Source organism: Camelina sativa, chromosome 11 (genome assembly GCF_030686135.1).
Source record: "Camelina sativa cultivar CO46 ecotype springtype chromosome 11, ASM3068613v1".
NCBI classification, from domain to species: domain Eukaryota; kingdom Viridiplantae; phylum Streptophyta; class Magnoliopsida; order Brassicales; family Brassicaceae; genus Camelina; species Camelina sativa.
The window spans coordinates 26,690,058-26,713,847 of NC_141890.1; the positions used below are offsets into that span (position 1 = coordinate 26,690,058).

Here is a 23,790-nt window from a genome sequence, read left to right on the forward strand (position 1 = left end):
ACTTAATCCTTGATTTGCGTAAAAAAAGTTAGAATCGAATCAAATAATCCGAAATTATATTAACACAAATATAAAAGGTATTAATATATTAACATAAACCATTCAACTTGATTTGCGTAATCATATCTTGCCAAAAATCCGAACTCAAATACCTAATCAAATATTTTATTTTTATTTCTAATTTGCTTAATTGGAGGGAAGTAAAGTTTTGAAATTTTTTTAAAAAAAAAACTAATTGAAATTATTACCTTTACTAGATTTTAACCCGCGGTAAACTGCGAGCATATATTTAAAAAAGTTGATCGACGCTCATGTTATGTATGTTCTAAGCATCCCTACACAACGACAGCAGTGCGCGTCCTCGACCAATGTAGGAGTTGCCTCCTACCTACAACTGGTCTGCTTTGATATGTGAAAGGAATTGGTTGCGAAGATTTAATAAGTGATGAATTGGAGTTTATTAAGGAATATAAAGAAGCATTGTGTATTACATAGAGAATATGAAGTAAAGCTCTTCAGTTTCTCTTTTAGTTTCTGAATATCATATGTAAGTTGGAGAGATCTTGACGTTCATTGACAAAACTAGACTAGAATTAATTGTGTCCTGTTTTTTCAAGTCTCGAAAGATTGATGTTTTTGGTATTTTTTTCGTTTGACCATATCATAATCCATTGAAATGGAATGTCTGTACGGATGGCCAATGTGAACACGGACAAACACAATTGACAGCTCCAGTGTGACCATGGGAAGAGCAGTAAGGTTTTTAGTGTATGTAAAGCCAGTTATATGTTCAATTGGCACAGTGAAAATATAAAATCAAATTTTTTCGAAGTAATTTAGTATTGCAAAGATTTTTTAAAAAAGCAAATAATTTGACAACTCAAAAATGGTCTTTACAGTAAATTTAATTAGGAAAGATTCATAAAAAGTCTGAGCATTTTAACATTTCAAAAATTTTACGAAAACATAACAATACATTTTTTTCTGCTTCATTTGACTTGTTTCACTTATCTGACCAAGCCCAATTCATTGTTCTTGCTTTGGATTTAATAAATCAGGCGACTTGTGTTAATGTGTAGGGATTATGGTCAAACTTGGTATCTGTATCTTATAAGCCCAGTTCGTCCGGTTTGATGACTTCTTGCCAGAATTGGTTCCACTTCAGATTCGACATGAAACTATTTAACGTTGTTCCACAAAGGTGTTAGATTCACAATAACTTTTAAGATTCAACTTAAACTAGTTTACACAATCAGGAATGAATAATGGCATTGGCATGGCCATGGCCGATCAAAATCTGCAAATTCAAGTTCTCATTACCAGACAACAAATATGAAGGAATCAACATAAAACCATCTTCGGGCTGTTCATTCTTCACTTTCTGAATGTTCTTCAACATGAATCCTTGCTTCAGTAAGTTATCAACGGTTATCTTCGCTATACTGCACGAGAACTTACCCACTCCTGGTGCCGAAGGTGCAATACAGCTGACACTAACATACACAGCGTGCAACGCCATGAAAACTTGAACTACAATCACATGCCCATCGTTTTCTTCCTGAAGAATCGTGGTCTTCTCGTTGAGGTCCAAGCTAATGGTTAAACGAGTGTTCCACATGAACGAGATCAGGTCATCTTTGTGTTCAGCACGGACGTGGTTGTTGAGATCCTTGTAATAGCCAGAGTAGTTGCAGTCACGTATGGGGCAGGAACAAGGGGTGAAAACACAGAACTTCTCGTGGCTAAATCGGTTTCCATAGAAGGTATTCTCTTTACACCCGTATTTGGCATTTGGACATGAGACTCTAGATGATTCTATAACCTTCTCCATGGCTCTGCAGCGAACGTAACCAATGGGTAATGCGCATGAGGGGCATATGTTCCTCACTTTGGTGCAGCACAAAGAACAAGCCAAATGACCATTATCACACTGAACACATAACCACAAACATATCACAAACAATGACAAATTCTAGAACTTAGTTAAGGCTTCTCTAAGTTCCAAAAATTCCCAATTCCTCAATCTAACACAAGTTAAGGCTCCTCTAAGTTCTATCTTTCCTAGTGATGACTCTAAACCTATAAATGGATTGGTGAAATCAGTGAAGGCTTCAACTAAGAGAAGAATCAAAACCTGAAAAATTGGATTCTTCAATGGCTCACAGCAAATAGGACAATCGAGAACATCTGGATCCAACAACGTTACAGAGAGTGGCGAATCATTGCTCGACGAAGAACTCTGACTATTTACGAATTTACCAAATCTTGTCTCCTCTATCACAACTTCGCGATCGCTGTCATCAGAGTCCGTTCCCCTTCCTCGATTCTGTGTTTCTTCTTCTTCACCGGAACTTCCGGCGTCTGAGCTCTCGACGTTTTCTTCATCTTCATCGATTGAAGGAAGTCGTTGTCTTTTCCGGGATTGATGATTGTTGCTTGTTCCTTCTCCGTCGTCTCCGCAGCAAACTGAGAATCTCGCCATCGCCGGATCGGGGTAAGTCAGATCTACGATTTTTTTTTTTTTTTTTTTTTTTTTTTTTTTAAAGAGAGAGATGATGATTTTGGTCACGATGGGAATGTGTGGTTTAAAATTTGGTAAATCAAAATCAAACCAAACCGAATTGAACCGGTTATAACAATTCGATGGGAAAAACGTTTGGAAGCTAAAACTATAGCACCGGTTATAAATCCCTTATAAGAATCCGTCCTTTATCATCGCAACTTATTAGGATTATGATGAGTTCAGTAAAATTATAAAAAGTAAATAAGCTAAAGATTTTTAAAACTTGTTAGGGAGTTTTCTAAAATCATATTGATTAGGTTTTCCATAATTCTGTAAAGTCTCTAAAACAATTTTAATATTTTAATCATACTTTTTATAATTTTATTTTGTATATAAAATCATAAACCAATAATACAATAATTAAATTTGTTAACAATCGTAGATTCTTTTGTTTTAGTTGAATAACACAATCTTTTAAATCTTTTAATGACTTTATAAAATTTTTAATCCAAAAACACCATATTCATTAAGATTGTATATGACTTTTTATAAATCACAAACTAATAACACCAAAATTTAGAAGAGTTTAACAAAATCTTGATTAAAGTTTTAAACGATAAATAAATTGACATGGTAACGACTATTACTATTGGCTTTAGAGATTTTGACTGCAGAAAATTTGGATGTAGATGTTTTGGTCATAGAAACTTTAACTGTTAAAATCTTATTGGTAATAAACAACTTTATAAGATGTACATCCAAAGTTGTTTGTTTATTATTATTATTACTAGAATTGATCCATGCTATAGCACAGATTAACATTTATTTTATTTATATTGTAATTTTTATTTAAAGTGTTATATTTATGATTTTTTTATTTGTTTTAATTTTTTTTTTGCTCAAACACTATACCATGAAATCATATGTTGAATATAATTTATGAAAATAACATCTATTTTGTAAGATCTATTCTAGTAAGTCTAGATTTTGACCCACAGTACACTGCAGTTAAAGTTAATTGATAAAAATATTAATTTATGTTTGTTAATTTTATTTGATTTGTTTAGTTTTTAAAATTATATATTGTATTTTTATTGTTAATTATATGACTTAACATACACTATACCGCATATTAATTATTTTGTTACAATATTAATTAGTCGATTTAATTAGATACGTCTATTAATCTAATATTCATATTGTTAACAAAATAATGAGATGATATTTTATCCATGTAACACCTAATTAATGACATTTTAAGTTTCTATTAATATTTACTCAAACATGTCTAGCCATATAACCCGTCATGTGATATTTTAATTCGTTATACACCGCAGAAAAAACTTCATAAAAATCTAAATATATTTTTAAAATTTAAAATGTTTAATAAAGTTTCTTTTTTTATAGAAATTGAACTACTTATAATATTTGAACTTCTTATAAAGTTTAAATATTATGAATATCTTAAACATTTATAAAAATTAAATGTTTTAATAATTGAAATATTAATAATCTTTTAAAGTTTTTAAAAAGTTCACAAAATAATGAGATGATATTTTACCCGTGTAGCACCAAATTAATGACATTTTAATTTTCTATTAATATCAACTCATACATGTCCTGTCATATAACCCGTCATGTGATATTTTAATTCATATATATTATTAAAATTTAAAATGTTTGAATAAATTTTATTATTTTAGAAATTGAAATACTTATAATATTTGAACTTCTTATAAAGTTTAAATATTATTCATATCTTAAAAATTTTATAAAAAGATAAATGTTTAAATAATTGAAATATTAATAATCTTTAAAATTTTTAAAAAGTTATACATTTGAATTTTTAAAGTTACTAAAAGTTGAAATTCTTTGAAATTTAAGAAAATGCATAAATTTTTTAATTTCAATATCTGATAAATCAAGGTTTCTGCTCATTCGTATTCAGAATCATTTTGGTCTCTTTTTTATTAATATGACTTTGAATCTTTGCCTAGTTTTTTTAGGTGATGTAGGGCATTTTGTATATTTTTTTTATTCATCAGTTGGGCAATATATGTACGTCTTAAAAAATTTTAATTACATCATATGCAGAAAAAATCATAAATTTTATTGGCTAAATATATTAGATAAAAAATTAAAATAATTAAAATATATAATAAAATAAATGTGAAAAAAGAATCACATATTTTTGTTTTAATTAGGTTGAGAGTTTTCTTATCTTTTAAATGTTACCTATAACTGATTTATATGTTACTATAATTAACTAAATCCATATTATCTTTACTTACCAAAAATCAGACTAACCCGTATATTATGATATACCTTTATCACAAGTTTATAACAAAAAAATCATAAATATATCTATTATATAGTCTACAAAAAAAATGTCGTGTACTTCCGTTTTATTATATAGGGGATTTTGTATATATTTGAAACAGTTGGACCCGTTTTTTTTACTAATAATAATAATTATATAATTAAATACCTTATAATATTTAATTACAACCCAACTACTAACCAACATTAACCCAACAATAACCCAACATACACATTGGAAGACATATCAAACAACCTCCAATATATTATATACAATATCAACCCTAACCAATATAAACCAGCGATCTAGCATGCTACTAAACCAAGTTCCAACATTAAAGAAAATAACCAAAATCAACAACACATATCCGAGACCATAGACCATCCTCCTCCTCATCGCCATGATTCCACGATCACACTTGCCTCTACCTGCACCACAACACATGAGATGCGTGAGTATTGTATAAACACTCAGTGAGGCAATCCTCCCATCTACACACAAGCAATTGAGATATCTCTAACCATCAATCAACAATCAATAACCAAACTACAAACCAGGACAACGACACTGACCGACACCAACCTCTGCATCGACCGACAACTACTACGGTCGCATCGACCGACACAACCTTGCATCGACCGACGCATGCTCGACATTGCACGAAATCCCTAATTGTATTGAACGACGTCTTCACATGGCATCGACCGATGCTCATAGTTCAAACTGCATCGTCCTCGCATTGCATCGACCGACACACAAAGTGCATCAATCGACGCACCTGCCGAGCATCTTATTTCCCAAAGCTTCTCGTCGGATCTCCGTTCCTAAACCACCAAAACACGATCCAAAGCCAGAAAGAAGCTTCCCAAAGCCTCAAGCGACAAATAAACACTCTAACAAGCCAAGAAATCAACCACATAACACATAAACAAGGAAGATCAGAGAATCTCAAGCTTAGGTAAGTCATGGTCATGCACTCACCTTTGCCAAGAAGATTCTGACACCCTGACAAGAAGATCTACAATCCTAACAAGCTCCTACAACGATCCCAGCTACAGATCTCCACAGGAACAACCACAAATCTCTGAAAACTCTCAAGAACACTTAGGAACTTCTTTCTCTCTTTCTCTTTCTCCACAAACAGCCAAACTCGGCCAAACCCTCGAGTTCCTACTTTTATACTCGATTCCAAGGTTTTCCTAACCCCAAAACACAACGTTTAACTTATTTGTTTCCCGACCAAACCGGGCTTGCATCGATCGACACAACACTTGCATCGATCAACACAACAATTGCATCAATCGATGCACATCCCAAACCGGGTTTCCGGTTTGCGGATGTTACAATTCTTCCCCACCAACATAGATTCATCCTCGAATCTCGAACAACCATCCATCTGCCAAGGATCTCCGTACAACCGTCACCACGGCCCGCACATCCTCCGACCGGACTGAAAACCGTCAACCAAGGCTTTTCGTGCAACTGTCGCAACAATCTGCACATCTACGTGAACCAACGGTCCACATAACCCTGACCCACACCGGTCAGCCCATCCTGACCCACCGGTCAACCCATCCTAACCCCACCGGTCAACCCATCCTGATCCCACCGGTCCATACAATCCTGACCCCACTGGTCAACACTAAACCCAGGATTGAACCACCATCAACCCCGACATCTAAATTCGGTCTCTATGCTTATCCACACGTCCTAGACATTATTTGCTCTTAACTCATCCACTCTCAGGTCAAAATTTTTGAGCCATACCGATCTCACTCTCAGACCACCGTCCTCGAGTCATACCGTCTCACTCTTGAGTCCTCACCCTTGAGATCTCGGTACCAAGGGAACCACCATCCCCCAGGAGAACCACCATCTCCTCTGTCGCTCTCAGGGCCTACCACCCCTCAAGCTATCGGTATACAGGGGAACTACTATCCCCTCAGGAGAACCACCATCTCCTTATGAGTTGTTCAGGACCCACCGTCCCTAGAGCAAGCAAGTCTTGACGTCTCCAAGCACTTTCCAACGAGAATCACCTCTCGTGGTCTGCGTAAAACATCGCAATGTCATACTAACCACCATATGCTCCTTCCCGAATACTACCATGACCACGAGCAGGTCACACTGGAACACTCTACCCTCAAGGTATTGTCCACACACTTTCCAAAAATAGCAAAGCTTTAACCCCCATAAAACATTCCATTTTTAGAAACTTTCTATTTATGAAAACTTTCCACTTATAGAATTCCTGAGATAATTCCTTTCCACATGACACACGAGTCAAAGAGAAAATTCCTTAAAAGAAACTCATCTTAATAAAACCTCAAAGTGCAACAATTGTTCATGATAACCAAAACAAAAAGCAAACAACCGATAAAAATAAAAGACAAGCTCTGGATTCGCCACTTGGTCCTCCCATCTCCATAGTCATGTAAACTCATGGTGCTCGTCCTGGCTACGCTCCTGGCTGTACCCCTGTTTGAGCTACCGCCACTGTCAACGGCTGCAACTTAGGACAGCGAGGCTTTACATGCCCCACCTCCCCACAGTGAAAGCACACTCGAAGATCCCCTACGGCACATCCCTCTTGGGACAACTTGCCAGCTTTTGATCCCTGCTTTCGCATCCAAAACATCCTCGACCGTTCTGGCTCGCCCCTGAAGTACCCTCCAATTTCCTCCTTTGATCTTGCTTCGGTTGAGTCTCACTCGTCTGAACTGCTGGACTAACCGTCACTGCCTGTGCCCGGATATCCTCCTCAATCTGTTGCAGTTTCAACTAGCTCTTCACGCGTAACATAACTCCGTCCTCTACAGTAGACCCTCAAGTCCTCACGAAGTACCCTCATGAACATCTTGATCTGAGCGTCCTCGGACTCCATCGCCCGACTACCATACATCAGAAGCCGACTGAACTCCAAGTCCAGCTCCCGCACCGACTGAGTCCCCTAAGATAACTGTAGAAACTGCACCTCCAACCGGTCTAATGCCTCTTGCGGTTGAACTCCTCGACGAAGTTAGCCCAAGAAATCTCCCTCTGCACTCTCCTAGCAGCCACTAATCTCCACCACAACTGAGCAACACCAATCAGGTTGTGGATCCCTATGTCCACCCAAAACTCCTCAGGACATCTGAGAAACTGGAAGTTACGTTTCGCTCTCGTCCTCCACGCATCTGCAATAGTATGATCAGTACCACTCGAAAACCACTTAGTTCTGATGTAGTTCATATCCCTCAACATACTGACATAACGAGAATGAACTCCCACATCCGCAGCCACTGGCTGCTGCACCTCCTTTGCCACTGGTGGTGCTACCTGTGCCTGAGCCGGTACCATCTCCCGGTATCCGCTCGAACAGCCATGTCAACAAGTCCGTAAGATCAATGCCTACCCCAGGGGCTCAACCTGCTTGGACTCCCGCACCCGTAACCCTAGCATCACTGGCCACCAGGGCACTTATACCGCCCACACCGACTCCCTCAACGACTATGGTTCTATCGGTACCCCCACGGACCACACTCGTGGACCCCTCCTGGAAGCCCTGCGACTTGGCAACACCCTCAACTGTCACACTCTGGTCCATGGTATCACTAACCGCTGGGCCTCTGTCCCTACCACGACCACGTCCGCGTCAACGACCAGCAACAACACCACCTCTAACCATTTGCCCTACCCAGAACAGAAGGTTAAGCACAAAATTAAAAAACGTACACAAAGCAAACAAAGCACACATCTTACCATGTATTCTCATTGAAGGCTCGAAGAGGATGATACTAGGATTCCATACCACATACAAATTGACTAACTACTCATAATCAATTACATCACACAACATCATGCATCAACCAACATAGAGATCAATTCAACCAATTAAATCCCTAAACCGCTCTAAACCATCCGCTTAACCATCCTAGAACCATAAGGGCTCTGATACCAAACTGAAACAATCCGACCCGTTTTTTTTTACTACTAATAATAATTATATAATTAAATACCTCATAATATTTAATTACAACCCAACTACTACACAACATTAACCCAACAATAACCCAACATACACAGCGGAAGACATATCAAACCAACTCCAATATATTATATACAATACCAACCCTAATGAATATAAACCAGCGACCTAGCATGCTACTAAACCAAGTTCCAACATTAACGAACATAACCAATACCAACAACACATATCTGAGACCCTAGATCATCCTCCTCCTCATCGCCATGATTCCAAGATCACACTTGCCTCTACCTGCACCACAACACATATGAGATGCGTGAGTATTTTATAAACACTCAGTGAGGAAATCCTTCTATCTACTAGGCTATACACACAAGCAATTTAGATATATCTAACCATCAATCAACAATCAGTAACCAAACTACAAACCAGGACAACTGCACCGACTGACACCAACCCATGCATCGACTGACAACTACTGCGGTCGCATCGACCGAAACAACCTTGCATCGACCGACACCAACATTGCATCGACCGATACTTGCTCGACATTGTACGAAATCTCTAATTGCATCGGCCGACGCCTCCACATGATCTCGACTGATGCTCCTAGGTCTAACTGTGACGTCCTCTCATTGCATCGACCGACACACAAAGTGCATCGATCGACGCACCTGCCGAGCATCTTCTTTCCTGAAGCTCCTCGTCGGATCTCCGTACCTAAACCACCAAAACACGATCAAAAGCCACAAAGAAGTTTCCCAAAGCCTCAAGTGACACATAAACACTCTAACAAGCCAAGAAATCAACCACATAATACTAAACAAAGAAGATCAGAGAATCTCAAGCTTAGATAAGCCATGGTCATGCACTCACCTTTGCCAAGAAGATTCTGACACCCTGACAAGAAGATCTACAATCCTAACAAGCTCCTACAACGATCCCAGCTACAGATCTCCACAGGAACAACCACAAATCTCTCAAAAATCTCAAGAACACTTAGGAACTTCTTTCTCTCTTTCTCTTTCTTCAGAAACGGGCAAACTCGGCCAAACCCTCGAGTTCCTACTTTTATACTCGATTACAGAGTTTTCCTAACCCCAAAACGCAAAGTTTAACTTACTCGTTTTCCGACTAAACCAGGCTTGCATCGATCGATACAACACTTGCATCGATCGATGTACATCCCAAACCGGGATTCCTGGATATTACAATATTAATAATAAATATAAGTTATGGTTGAAATTAATTCATAAAGCAAATTTAGTGACAAAAATAACTTTTTACGTTAATATCTAATCTTATTTAGTTATGTAAATCAGTCACATATATGATTTATGTTGAAAATTAATTAAAAGCATACAACTATAAGGATAAAAAATGGATTTTTGATGATGATGACAATATAATAATATTTGGAGATTTTCAAAAATACCTCTTTTCTTATGTCACTTTTTTAAAATATCTTTTTATGTTGTCTATTTTCAAAAATACCCTTTTTCCAATCTATAAAACAACTAAATTCTAAACCCTAAACTCCAATTACTAAACCCTAGCCACTCAAAATTATATCTTAAATGTAAAATAGAGAACCTAAACCTATAAAAAATTCTAAAAATTAATTTAACATATTGTAATTGTGTAAAAAATGATAAAAATGAAAATGTTCGAAAAGTACCAAAAGTTATTTTTAAAAAAGGTATCACAAAGGGGTAATTTTTAACAAATTTTTATTACCTACTAGTAAAATGAATCTAAAAAGAAAAAAAAATGAGAATGATTGATTCATAAAAAAAAATATATGTAAAAAGTATATAAAAAGTTGTAGAGATAATCTTAAGAATAAGAGATAACGGGGGAAAATAAAGATGTCGGTTTGATTGTTTTAAAGTCACTATTTTTTTTTTTAAGTAAGTTTGAAAGGTTTTTAAAAAATAGTAAAATCACCTGATTGGCTGTCAAAGCTTTAAATATTCCTAAAGCAAAGTCATCCCCCAATCATCCGAAAAATGATATCAAACAAGAGTCCTACAATTTGGGGAATCTTTTTTTTTGCTTACTTTCGATTTGATCATGATTCAGAATCCTTTCAGTTTGGTCATGAATTATAATTATTTCAATACGTAATTCCAAAAGTTCGATCTTTTAGTGATTTAGTCTAATTTCGAGGAATGGAGAAGAAGAATCTTGCGATGAGAAGAAGGGTAGTGTTGGTTCCAGCTCCAGCACAAGGACATATAACTCCGATGATGCAGCTCGCAAAAGCACTTCACTTAAAAGGTTTCTCTATTACAGTTGCTCAAACCAAGTTCAACTACTTAAACCCTTCAACTGATTTGTCTGATTTTCTGTTTGTCACCATCCCAGGGACCTTACCAGAGTCTGAGTTTAATAATCTTGGACCAGGAAGGTTTATGGTTAAGCTAGCTAAAGAGTGTCATGTTAGCTTTAAGGAGTTGTTAGGTCAGTTGTTGGTTAGTGAAGAAGAAGAGATCGCTTGTGTAATCTACGATGAGTTCATGTACTTTGTTGAACCAGCAGTTACAGAGTTTAAGCTTTGTAACGTTATTTTAAGTACTACAAGTGCATCAGCTTTTGTTTGTCGCTTCGTTGTGTGCAAACTCTATGCTAAAGATGGTTTAGCTCAACTTAAAGGTAATATATGATTCTACTATTGTTTTCAAACGCCATTTTCATGTGTTCGCTTTTAACCGTATGGTTTTGCAGAAGGCAGTGGGCGGGAAGAGGAGTTAGTACCAGAGTTAGATCCTATACGCTACAAAGACCTGCCAGTTTCAGTATTTGCATCAGTAGAATATTCAGTGGAGTTGTTTAAGAATACATGTTATAAAGGGACAGCTTCCTCTGTGATAATCAACACGGTGAGGTGTCTAGATATGTCATCCTTGGAGTGGCTTCAAGAAGAATTAGAAATCCCGGTGTATCCTATAGGCCCTCTTCACATGGCGGTTACAGCTCCTCCGACGAGTCTTTTAGAAGAGAATGAGAGCTGCATAGAATGGCTAAACAAACAAAGGTCGAGTTCGGTGATTTATATAAGTTTGGGAAGCATAAATTCGATGGAAACTAAAGAAGCGTTGGAAATGGCTTCGGGTTTGGTTAGTAGTAACCAAAACTTCTTGTGGGTGATCCGACCAGGATCCATACGTGGTTCTGAAATGTCTGAGGAAGATTTGTTTAGTAAGATGGTAACATTGGATCGAGGTTACATTCTGAAATGGGCACCGCAGAAGCAAGTGCTTGCACATTCTGCGGTTGGAGCGTTTTGGAGCCATTGTGGATGGAACTCGACTCTAGAAAGCCTTGGTGAAGGAGTTCCAATGATATGTAGGCCTTTCGCTGCTGATCAAAAGGGGAATGCAAGGTACTTGGAATGTGTGTGGAAAGTAGGGATTCAAGTGGAAGGTGAGCTAGAGAGAGGAGCGGTCGAGAGAGCTGTGAAGAGGTTAATGATAGATGAAGAAGGTGTTGAGATGAAGAGGAGAGCTCTATGTTTGAAAGAGAAACTCAAAGCCTCTGTTTTAGCTGAAGGTTCTTCACACAACTCACTTGATGACTTCATCAACACTTTGTGAACTTATGAATATCATGTTCCAATGGAATTTGACCTCTATGTACTGGATCTGACATACACGACATTGGCAACCTCTGCTATTGACTATCCTGGCCTACATCCGTCGACTTTGGAAGTTTTGGATCGGGCTTTGGCTTCTACGACCTCGCCCCTCTCACTCTCCATGACCTCACTGGTTCCGTCCCCAACTCTAAGTGGTGTTTTAGAGAAGAATTTGTTCTTCTTTTTCAAATTAAGTGATGTTCAAGTTAAAAACTAGCGGGCCAATTTTATCTTATTGAGTTTTAAATGGGCTGTTTCGAGCATAGATCCACTAAACCCGTTGACGTCAAAGAGGTAATGAATTGAATCAAACCCGAACCCTAATAAAAATTCGGGGATTTTTCAGTTTGATCACGATTCAGGTGAATTTAGAGTACGAGTACGAAAGCTGAACCCACGGTACGAGGTTTACGTCGGTTTTGGAGTAGAGTTTTTGCTTTTTGCTTTTTCTTTCATTGAGATATTATTAAGTTTTGATTAGGATTTGGCTTTTCAGTTTTGGTGTTTATGAGTGTTATTTCTTTATTTTTCTATGCTACAATAGTTTTGTAGGATCTTTAATAAACTCTGTATCGATTGTTCTTGAAACTCTACTCAACAACAATCACTCAAACTCTCCCAGATTCTGCACTTTACGATGTACGTAAAAAATTGTTTCGAATTCTCTTTCAGGGTTCGTTATGTCTCCGAGAGTGAAATTAGAAATGCGAAATTTTTTGCTTGCAGAAGAGTTTTAACCGGCATTAAGAGTAAAGACAATAAGGTTAAGTTGGAGTTCAAAACAATCAAACTAATAAACCCAAAGTTAGATTTGATGGTGTTAGTGAAAATTACAATGACAGAGATAAAAGATGCTGTTCTCTCTTCTTTGGTGGCGAAATTTTTTCGAACCGAGGAACCAAGACCGCTGTCGAACCGAGATTCTAATGGGTTGCCTGAAATATCCAAAATATAGTCATACTAGATTATCGTGCCGGTTTAAAAATTGTAAAAGAAAATAAATCCTTTACCTTAAACAATTTTTTGAAAATATATAAAGAAATTTTATTTCCTAAAATAAATATATAAATAATTTAAGTTAGAGAATATTTGTATTTACCTCCATACATTTATTTCCATTTATATATTTTTAATATATTATAACAATTACTACAATAATCTAAAGCTAAATTATATCCCATTAAAACTTTTGCCAAATACTCATCATTAAAAATTTTATTATTGTCAAATTTCAAAAACGTTTCACAAAATATTTTACATGCAACAAATTCATCAAAGCAACATCTAATAAATAACCACATACAATTTTACTATATATTTTACCATTAAAAATATGTTCTTACACCCAAAATTATTTTATTGTTAAAGTATGCTCTTTATCACCACTTTTAAGATGTCTTCTAAACATATTAAATAAATTTTATGTTGATTTACTTTTATTTTGGCATAATTATAGTTCTTATAATTACTAAAATTGTTTTGTGACATAATTTCTTTAACCATATGCATGAAGTTTTTTTTACTTTAAAGATATTTTGGATTAACAACGAGTGAAAATTATCTATTCGATTACAATGATTTTATGACTAACCCAATAAAAGTTGAGAAATTGAAAGAAATTTAATATAATATAATAAAAATTTGAAAATTATAATCAGGATGGTATATATAAGTCTTAGATAATTCAGATATACAAAATAGAAACTTTATATACAATTCAAAACATGACATATGTCATAATCACGTTAAGGATCAACGACCTATTTACTCTTCAGAAGTATCTAATTGTACAAAAACAACTTAAAGCTATGACCTCGTCTCAAATATTCTCGAATCAAAAATTCTCAACTTATTTTTACCCGAATAAAAATTTATCATATATTCCTCCATATACATGGTTTAAACGGTTTACGAACCTAATCCGAAAGAAACCACATAAATCCGGTTTGAAACCAATTTTAAAATGGTATACCATTCCAACTTCCCAAATTTGAAACCGCTTTTCAATTACTCGATCAAACAGTTCTTGTTTCAATACCAGAATCATCAACATTATTCAGAAAAGACAATTCTAAATTTTGACCAGAAACATCAACCACTGACTTATCTCCCAAACTTATAATGCTACTAACTGTAGAATCACTTTTGGAACCTCCATCAGTGTCTCCATCCTCGATTAAATTAGCGGGCATTATATACTTCAATTTCATTTCATTGCATCTGATAGCTTCCATTGAAAATCTCGCACGAATCAAAGACCCACACAATAGATCGGCAAAATTATATCAGAAAAAAAATCAAAGATCAAAGCTTTCGATATAAACATGTAATGTTTTGTAGATATAATGTTATTTTCTTAATTAGCTATCCTATTATGTTTCAAAAAAAAATAATTCTTTTGACATAACTTATGTTATTCTTTTTAAATTTGTTATTCACTATTTATTTATTAGTAATAATATACATGCTTAGTGAATTACTTTTTTGTTTATACATGTCAAAATCTTATTGAGAAAATACGTATAATATAAGTAACGTACAATGGAAAATAGATTAGATTTGTTAATTTTCTTTTTTGATTTAGAAATTTTTTAGATATAAACATGTAAATTTTATTTAGATTTAATGTTATTTTCTTAATTAGCTGTTTTGAAAAATAATAATTTTTTGACACGTGCTAACATCTCATCAGTTTACTTGACACGTGTCATGATCATGTTAATGGCTAATTTGAAAACCCAACTTTATATAATAAGAAGATTAGTTCAGACTTCAATTCAAACTTTTTTCCTAAGACTGTCTTTACAAATCTTGTTGCTTCCGATGAAGATGAATATGATGATGAAGACGATGATTTTTTTGAGTCTGTTTGTGCAATATGTGACAATGGTGGCGAGCTTTTGTGGTATGCTTCCTTGCTGGATATCAATCTTGTAGTTTGATTTTCTCTGGAAGTTTTTTGCAATTAGTCTTCCTCCTTTTACTTTCTTTGTTAGAATAAGGCTATGCGTAGCTTCCATTTTCGTCTGGCATTTACAAAAAATATTTTATGAAAACTGAAAATGTTTTAACAACGTGAAAGATGCAAACACAATTCCAGTGGTTGAGGCGATCGAGGCCTTCATAGGTTTCTGCAGATTCATTGTTTTATCCCGTATTGTGTGTTGCTATTTCTGTGAACACTAATTTTAACATTTTTTTCAAGCATAACTTATTTTAACACATTTAACCTTTTTATACGTTAATCACATTGGAAAGGAATAACTAATCTAAGATTATTCAGTGATTTGGGTGACTCTATAACAAGTAATTCCCATTCCAACTACCCCAACACGACTACCCCCAAATAACACACAACAACACGCAATGCGGAAGCGATAACAAGCAGGCAAACACACATGCAAGCAAGCATGCAAAAAAAACTAGAAATGACCAGACACTAGGCACTTCTAGACACTAAGCCACCATAGGCCATCACAACTCAACTCCCAAAACTCAAAGGGTAAAATTACTAGTGATGTAACAACAATTTGTACACACTAGACTCTTCCACACACACAAAACCTAGGGCCCAATGATCTTCTGTCCCATCCCCTCATACGCACTCCGCGTTGAAACCAAAGGCTACCAACCGGTTCACCACACAAATGCATCGATCATGCAATAGATTAGGCTAGTAGCTTGCTAGACACCGATTGTCCTTGCCACAAGACCACAAAGGTTCACTCGCCGGACCATCTCATTCTCTTTGGAGACATAAGTCGGTTACTAGTCCAACATGACACATGCGAACTAGCTAAACAAGTACTAATTTTAAGTCTACGACACTAAGAATTAAGTACTCAAAAATATACAAAATATTTCAAGCAAGAATCAAGCAATGCATGCAAGAAAATCACCCAAAAATTCTTAAGATGCAAGAAATAATTATTCAAGCAACTTAAGCACATCTACATGCATGCAATCGATTATATGCACAAGAAAATACTATGCATAATTTCTTAAATATATTTCTTTAACATGCATGTGAGACTCACAAAATTTTCCACCCTTTTTAACATGCATGCAACTCATTTTTAACCCAAAAATTATGCAAGAAAATTATTGCATTTTAATTCATCATATCACCTCATTTTTACTCCTTTTAATCGGTTTAAATTCATGAAAATAAGCATGCATGATCATCCTTTTCGGATCTGACCTTGCATGTAAACTCCATCATTTCTTTTAATGCAAGTCAATTTCTCATCTCAAGATCTCATCTAGATCTGACTGCACCTCCATCTTTCAAACATGCATGCTCATGTTAAAACACCTTAAGATCACATGCACTTAAATGAATGAATGCATGATGATCTACTCTTAAACCTTAACCTAGTGGACATGTAGATCTAACAAGAAAAACATGCAATACACAAACAAAAAAGAGAGATGCATGAGCTACCAAGCTCAAGCACCCTCCAACACACACAAAACCGCAACTCACAGTGATTTAAGCAAGGATCTGAGTGAGTCGAGCTCCACCACACCGCAAATTCGACAGCGCTTCGCTTCCCTTTCAGCCTCTAGCTCCGGCGAACTCCCCTTCTCTTCCTCCTCTTGATTGGAAAATCTCACAAACTTCTCTTAAGATCACTCGAAAATTGGGCAGAGTTTGAGAGAGTTTTTGTTTTGGTTTGGGTTGAAAATGAAGCCAAGAGAGTGTATTTATAGGCAAGTCTCATCCTCCATCGCATGCAACACAAGGAAGAAGAGAAGCAACACTTGGCGAGGAGAGCGGAGCATGCATCACCACGTGTTGGATGCGTAGCCAATGACGCGCGCGTGACGCCCACTTTCGCGAGTGCACAACCCTCACTCGCCCAAGACTCTTGGAATTTCTCCAATATTTTATTTGTTTTGGCCAATCAAATTTAAACATGTGGCAACGCATAACTTATTCTCACTCTCCTGTACGCTTGGTACCCACGGTTCATATGGCTCGACTACGGTCCGTACGGTCCTTTCCTGTCTGTATGGTACACAATGTCCGGCTTGGTACAGCCTTAGATAAATTTCCTCGATCTTATCTCCTTAGTTCGGTTTCCTTGTCGAAGTTATCTCCTTTACTCAACCTTCCTCTTGTCCCAACGTGCTTGGTACGTACCATGAATTACCTGCGACTGTCCTTTGGTACCTTGGCCGGTTCATTGGTACTCGGACATGTAAATTTCTATGTCCGTTCTTCATCCTTTCTTGATTCTCTCACGATGGTTCCACCTTTGTTTCCACAACTTATTACTCAAGTTCCCCCTTATTTCATCGGTCATTCTATTTATTGGCTCCGTCATACACCACGATCCTTGATCCTTGGCAACTTCCCGACTTATAGATTTTTCTCCATAACTCTCATGGTGGTTCTCGTTTATTTTTCCTTCTCCTTATTCCCACGTCTTTTCCGGGTCCTTTCTAGCAAAATTGTTCTCCAGGTTGATATTCCTTGATACGGGTCACTACACTGCTCCTTATTATGATCATATCAAGGTATTTAAGAGTTTGTGTTACACTCACACTCAAGCTCAAAAAGGAGACAAATTTTCTTCTCGAATTCAGAAATGTATCTTTGTCAGCTACCCATACGGTAAGAAGGCATGGCGATTATATGATATTGAGATACAATAATTTTGTTGTGTCACGAGATGTGGTTTTATGTGAAGAAGATTTCCCTTTTTTCAAACCTTCATCTCCTTTCATCGAGGAAGAAGAAGATTGGGTGTGGGCTTTGACTTTGGCAGCTGTAATTGCAGATGACGAAAACTGGCCTGCACATGGTCGAGCTTAGATAGGCCCAACAAAATTCAAAATCCCATCAATCTCCCATCGTTCTTAAAATCCATGGAGTTTGCTCTCTGTTTCTCCATCCCATGCGACTCCATTTTCTTCGTCGTCGTCTACTTAATCCTCGTTGTCCCAAGTTACAGAAGATGTCAGTAGCAACGGTGGAGGTTGAAGGCCAGCCAGGAGTGCAGCTTGGTGTGCAGCCGGTGGGATGGATCGAGCCAATGCCGTGTGTGTACTTGAATGTGGATACCGTGGCACCAGGGAAAAAGTGATCACATGTATAACTTCTGAGACTCGAACTTGGTCAATTCAATAGTTCAGATTTTATGTTTATTTTGCTTGTGAAAGAATGTTAGGTTCTCAACACATGAAGTTTGTGTAGGGACCTTGTTGGTGGGTGGGTTTACGTCCCATATATTTTTTGATTCTGGAGCTACCCATAGCTTCATTACTCCAGAGTGCGCAGAGATTGCTAATATCAGAGGAGATCCCTAGGAGTGTGCAGGGGTTGTCAGAGTTGTGGGAGGCAAGTTTCTGAGAGTCCTTGGCTGCGTGAGGGATGTGGATATTCAGATTGCAGGAGAGTCGAGGCCAGCGGATTTGATTATCAGTTCTGTGGAGTTGTATGATGTCAACTTGGGGATGGATTGGTTGCATTGTCAAAGGTCCATCTGGACTGTTACAGGGGTAGAATGGTCTTTAAGTGTCTAGAGGGGAAGTTGGTTTTTGAGGGGGTGAGACCGACTTCGGGGAGTCTCGTGATCTCGGCTGTGCAGGACGGGAAGATGATTGAGAAGGGGCGTGAGGCCTACTTGCTTACGATTTTGATGTCGGAGTCGGTAGGGCATTCTTCTGTTAGAGGTATTTGGGTTGTGGAGGAGTTTGAGGATGTGTTCTAGTCGTTGTAGGGGTTACCACCATCTCGTTCTGATCCCTTCATGATTGAGTTGGAACCAGGGACAACACCCTTGTCTAAGGTGTCCAACATGATGGCCCTAGCAGAGATTGCAGAGCTGAAGAAGCAGCTGGAGGATTTTTTGAGCAAGGGATTCACCTGTCCTAGTTGTTCACCGTGGGGCGCACCGGTGTTGTTTGTTAAGAAAAAGGACGGGGATTTCCGCTTGTGTATCGACTCTCGGGGTTTGAACTAGGTCACTGTAAAGAACAAGTACCCTCTCCCGAGGATGGATGAGTTGTTGGATCAGTTGAGGGGTGCTACTTGGTTTTCCAAGATTGACTTAGCATCGGGTTATCATCAGTTTCTGATACATGAGGCGTATGTGTGGAAGACTGCCTTTAGGACGATATATGGGTATTATGAGTTCGTGGTGATGCCGTTCAGTTTGACAAACGCGCCAGCTTTGTTTATGAGATTGATGAACAGCGTATTTCACGAGTTTCTTGATGTGTCTGTCATCATTTTCATCAACGATATCCTTGTATATTCCAAGAGCCTTGAGGAGCATGCAATACATCTAAGAGTAGTTCTGGAGAAGCTGTGGGAGCAGAAGTTGTTTGCTAAGCTGAGTAAGTACAGTTTCTGGCAGCGTGAGATAGGGTTCTTGAATCACATTATTTCTGTAGATGGAGTTTAGGTGGATCCCGAGAAGATTCAGGCCATCAGGAAGTGGCCGAGACTGCAGAGTGCCACTGAGAATAGGAGTTTCCTGGGGTTGGCGAGTTACTCCAGGAGATTCATTCCGGGTTTTGCGAGTATGGCACAACCGATGACTAAGCTTATAGGAAAGGAGGTTTCACTTATGTGGTCACCAGAGTGTGAGGCGAGTTTTGCAATCCTCATGAAGATGCTAACTACCACGCCGGTGTTAGCACTGCCAGAGTAGAACGAGCCTTATGTTGTTTTTCCAATTCTTCTAGGGTTGGATTGGGTTGTGTACTGAAGCAGCAGGGGAAGGTTATAGCCTATGCTTCGTGGCAGATGTGGAAACATGAGGACAATTACCCTAGCCATGATTTGGAGATCGCAGAAGTGGTTTTTGCCCTGAAGATTTGGAGGTCTTATTTTTATGGCGGGAAGGTTCAAGTATTTACAGATCATAAGAGCTTGAAGTACATCTTCACTCAGCCTGAGCTGAATTTGAGGCAAAGGCGTTGGATTGAGTTGGTAGCGGACTATGATCTGGACATAGCTTACCATCCTGGTAAAGCTAATCTGGTTGCATATGCTTTGAGTCGAGAGCGGGCGGCTTCGGCTCAGGAGCATGATATGAAGGCGTTAGTGGGTGAGATTAGTGCATTGAGGCTGTGTGCTATCTCATAGGAGCCTTTGTGTTTGGAGGCAGTTGATCGAGCGAAATTGTTGAGCAGAGTGCGGTTAGCTTAGGAGAGTGATGTTGGGCTGGGGAATGCCTCTAAGGCTGCAGGTTCAGAGTATCAGGTCTTTGTTAATGGAACTATCCTAGTGCATGGTCAGGTCTGTGTGCCCAATGATGATGGTCTGAGGCAGGAGATACTGAGAGAGGCTCATTCAAGGAAGTTCTTTATTCATCCAGGGAGACGAAGATGTACCATGACCTCAAGCGGTATTATCAGTGGGTTGGGATGAAGAAGGATGTAGCCGATTGGGTTGCAAAGTGTGACGCCTGCCAGCTGGTGAAGGATGAGCACCAGATTCCTGGTGGATTATTGCAGAGTTTACCCATTCCAGAGTGGAAGTGGGATATGATCATGATGGACTTCATGGTGGGATATCCTATGTCGAGGACGTTTGATGCGATTTGGGTCATCGTAGACCATTTGACTAAGTCTACACACTTTCTGGCCATCAAGAAAACTAATAGAGCAACGGTTTTGGCTAGGAAGTATGTGAGGGAGATAGTCAGATTGCATTGTGTGCCTGCTAGTATTGTGGCTGATAGAGATTTCAAGTTCACTGTGGTGTTCTCGAGGGCGTTTCATGCAAGGATGGGCACAAAGGTGCATATGAGTACAGCCTATCATCCTCACACGTACGGTTAGTCGGAGAGGACGATCCAGACTTTGGAGGATCTTCTGAGGATGTGTGTGCTAGACTAGGGTGTTCATTGGGCATATCATTTGAGATTGGTTGAGTTTTCTTACAACAACAGTTACCAGGCTAGTATTAGGATGACTCCTGGCTCCTTATGAGGCGTTGTACGAGAGGCCATGTCGTACACCGTTATGCTGGACTCAGGTGGGGGAGAGGAGTACATATGGTGCGGACTTTGTTCAGGAGACCTCGGAGAAGATCTGGGTTCTTAAGATGAACATAAAGGAGGCTCAAGATCGGCAGAGGAGTGATGCTAATAAGAGGTAACAGAGTGTACCTCAAGATGGCCATGTTGCGGGGTCCAAACAGGTCATTGGCAGAGACTAAGTTGAGTCCAAGGTACATGGGTTTGTTCAGAGTGGTTGAGCGGGTGAGACAGTGGCATACAGGCTGGAGTTGCCTAAGGTTATGCGTGCATTCCACAAGGTGTTTCATGTATCGAGGCTGAGGAAGTGTCTTCACGAGGGTGATCATTTGTTGGCTAAGATTCTTGAGGATCTTCAGCCCAACATGACTTTGGAGGCGAGACCGTTGAGGGAGCTCGAGAGGAGAGTCAAGGAACTTTGGAAGAAGAAGATTCCTTTGATGAGAGTCCTATGGGACTGTGATGGTGTAGAGGAGCAGACTTGGGAACCAGAGGCAAGGATGAAGGCAAGGTTTAAGAAGTGTTTTAAGAAGCAGGCAGCGACTCGAGCTTGTCTAGCCTGGTCCAAGTTGTAGTCCGTGGCTAGAGCGGGAATGAAGTATTCCAGCCCATCTCTCTTGATACTTGGTCGCTTAGGGGTGGTTGTTTGTGCGACTAAGTACCAAGATGAGGTGGTGTTCGGGATATGAGTTTCCGTGAAGGAGCACTCCTAAAAGTGGAAGCTTTCTAAAAATAGAAGTTTCTAAAAATGGAAGTTTTCAGAAATAGAAAGTGTTGAGGTAGATCTAGTCGGGAGATATTCGATGGCATCAGACTCGTTTGGTCAAGGCCGTGTGAGCCCAACTCATGTGATACCGATACCTCGATGGACTATGTGGCCAGAGAGTGAGTGGTATGTTTGCTTCGGATGATGATCCGAGAGCGTGCTTTAGGGTGACGAACCAAGAGCAGGATTTTGATGTTTGCTTTGGATGATGATCCGAGAGCGTGCTTTAGGGTGACGAACCAAGAGCAGGATTTTGAGACTCCTTGGATACCGTAGCTGTGAGCCGCCGCTCGGCAGTGAGCCGGTATGTCTCGTGGGTTACGACTTGAGAGCGGAGGGAGTGGGTGTGAGTGACTTCCTGAATGCTGTAGCTTAAGGTGGTTAGCCTGATAGCGAGCCAGAATGATTCGTCACCCTGAGCCAGCATGGTTGCGATCGCGGACGGGGGAAGCACTGAGTTGTGAGCAAATAACGCCTAGGATGTGAGTATATTTGATAGAGGGAGACCTTGGGGGTTCATTCGAAGGTGTACATGCTGTTGCTACAGTTCCACGGGAAACCTTGGCTGACGGTGTTCAGTCCGGTCGGAGGACATGCGGGCTTTGTTGACGGTGGACGGTGCTGCGGGATTTGAGGACAAATCCTTGTTGGTGGGGAGAATTGGTAACATCCGCGAACAAAAATTTGCGTTTTGGGGGTGGGTGTCGATCGACACCAGGGGGAATGTCGATTAACATCAGCAATTTCTGGTTCGACCCGATTGTTTAAATTGTCGATTTTGGGTTGGTTTGATTTAATTGGGTGGTCCAAACTACTTATTTAAGCGGAGGAACGACCCAAGTCGAGGGTTTGGAGTGTTTTGTCGCTGCTTGTAGAAAGAAAAGAGAGAAAAGAGAGAGCTTGTGAGTGATACTAGGATTTTGGTGTCTCTATCCTAGTAGATTCAATTAACCTTATGCATTGTAGTACTTAAGGTGTCAATTCAAATGGGATGATGCTAATCACAAAAGATGCAATCAAGATAGTACAAGTTAAGCCAATTCAGATATGGGGTGGTATTCTACGAACTTAATGAAACAGAAATGTAAAATGCAAAATGTAAAGTACTTAAACAGAAACTAAATGCAAGATAAATAAATGAAAGCAGTGCAGAACATAAATAAGGAAGAGTAACAAAAAGCAGTAAATAAACAGGATGAAAACTAAATTAAATAGGAAATAAACAAGAACAAACTAGAACAGAACAATGCATAAACAAGAAAGTAAACTGGTGCTCGACCTAGCACTCGATCGAGCATGGTATGAACCAAGGTCGAGTGATGCAGAATAGAAGATTAAACTTAAAACTAAAAGCAGAAACAATAAAGCAGAAAAAGACAAGTAATTGCAGAAGCAAACAAGTAGCAAATAGATCTAAAGGATGGGAATTATTGGTTGGTATTAAACTTAATCTATCTAGGTTGCTTAACAAAACTCAATCAACAAAGAGCTAATCCTTAGACAATGATCTTAAGGGCTTACCAATCCACTCTCATGACAGATGTAATCAAGTTTAGTAACATCCTAACCCAACTCTCATTGGTGAAACCATACTAAACAAG

General features: G+C 38.5%; 2 protein-coding genes across 7 annotated transcripts; one reads left to right on the forward strand and one right to left on the reverse strand.

The window, feature by feature from the left end:
* Nucleotides 1-1,204: 1,204 nt before the first annotated feature.
* Nucleotides 1,205-2,688, reverse strand: LOC104724155 (E3 ubiquitin-protein ligase SINA-like 10). Of its 2 annotated transcripts, none has more exons than XM_010442600.3 (2): nucleotides 2,135-2,688; nucleotides 1,205-1,930 (listed from the first exon to the last, which is right to left on the reverse strand). In XM_010442600.3, the coding sequence occupies exons 1-2, from the start codon at nucleotides 2,480-2,482 to the stop codon at nucleotides 1,253-1,255; spliced, it is 1,026 nt and encodes a 341-aa protein (XP_010440902.2). In that variant the 5' UTR covers nucleotides 2,483-2,688; the 3' UTR covers nucleotides 1,205-1,252. The 2 variants fall into 2 exon arrangements, with proteins under 2 accessions (XP_010440902.2, XP_087331733.1); XM_087475607.1 differs by having other exon boundaries at nucleotides 1,205-1,887; nucleotides 2,135-2,406.
* Nucleotides 1,775-13,040, forward strand: LOC104724156 (UDP-glycosyltransferase 76E7-like). Of its 5 annotated transcripts, XM_087475605.1 has the most exons (4): nucleotides 1,775-2,494; nucleotides 10,940-11,070; nucleotides 11,158-11,445; nucleotides 11,518-13,040. In XM_087475605.1, exons 2-4 carry the CDS (start codon nucleotides 10,962-10,964, stop codon nucleotides 12,384-12,386), a joined length of 1,266 nt encoding a protein of 421 aa, XP_087331731.1. In that variant the 5' UTR covers nucleotides 1,775-2,494; nucleotides 10,940-10,961; the 3' UTR covers nucleotides 12,387-13,040. The 5 variants fall into 5 exon arrangements, with proteins under 5 accessions (XP_087331731.1, XP_010440905.2, XP_087331732.1 ...); XM_010442603.3 differs by lacking the exon at nucleotides 1,775-2,494 and having other exon boundaries at nucleotides 10,787-11,070; XM_087475606.1 differs by lacking the exon at nucleotides 1,775-2,494 and having other exon boundaries at nucleotides 10,787-11,070; nucleotides 11,521-13,040.
* The last annotated feature ends 10,750 nt before the right edge of the window (nucleotides 13,041-23,790 follow it).

Bases quoted from the DNA above. Each gene is read 5' to 3' on its own strand.
- LOC104724155 (XM_010442600.3), bottom strand. From the start codon at position 2,482: ATGGCGAGATTCTCAGTTTGCTGCGGAGACGACGGAGAAGGAACAAGC. The intron at 1,931-2,134 runs GTTTTGATTCTT...TTATGTGTTCAG, and splicing joins TGAAGAATCCAATTTTTCAG to TGTGATAATGGTCATTTGGC.
- LOC104724156 (XM_010442601.3), top strand. From the start codon at position 10,962: ATGGAGAAGAAGAATCTTGCGATGAGAAGAAGGGTAGTGTTGGTTCCA. The intron at 11,446-11,517 runs GTAATATATGAT...ATGGTTTTGCAG, and splicing joins TGGTTTAGCTCAACTTAAAG to AAGGCAGTGGGCGGGAAGAG.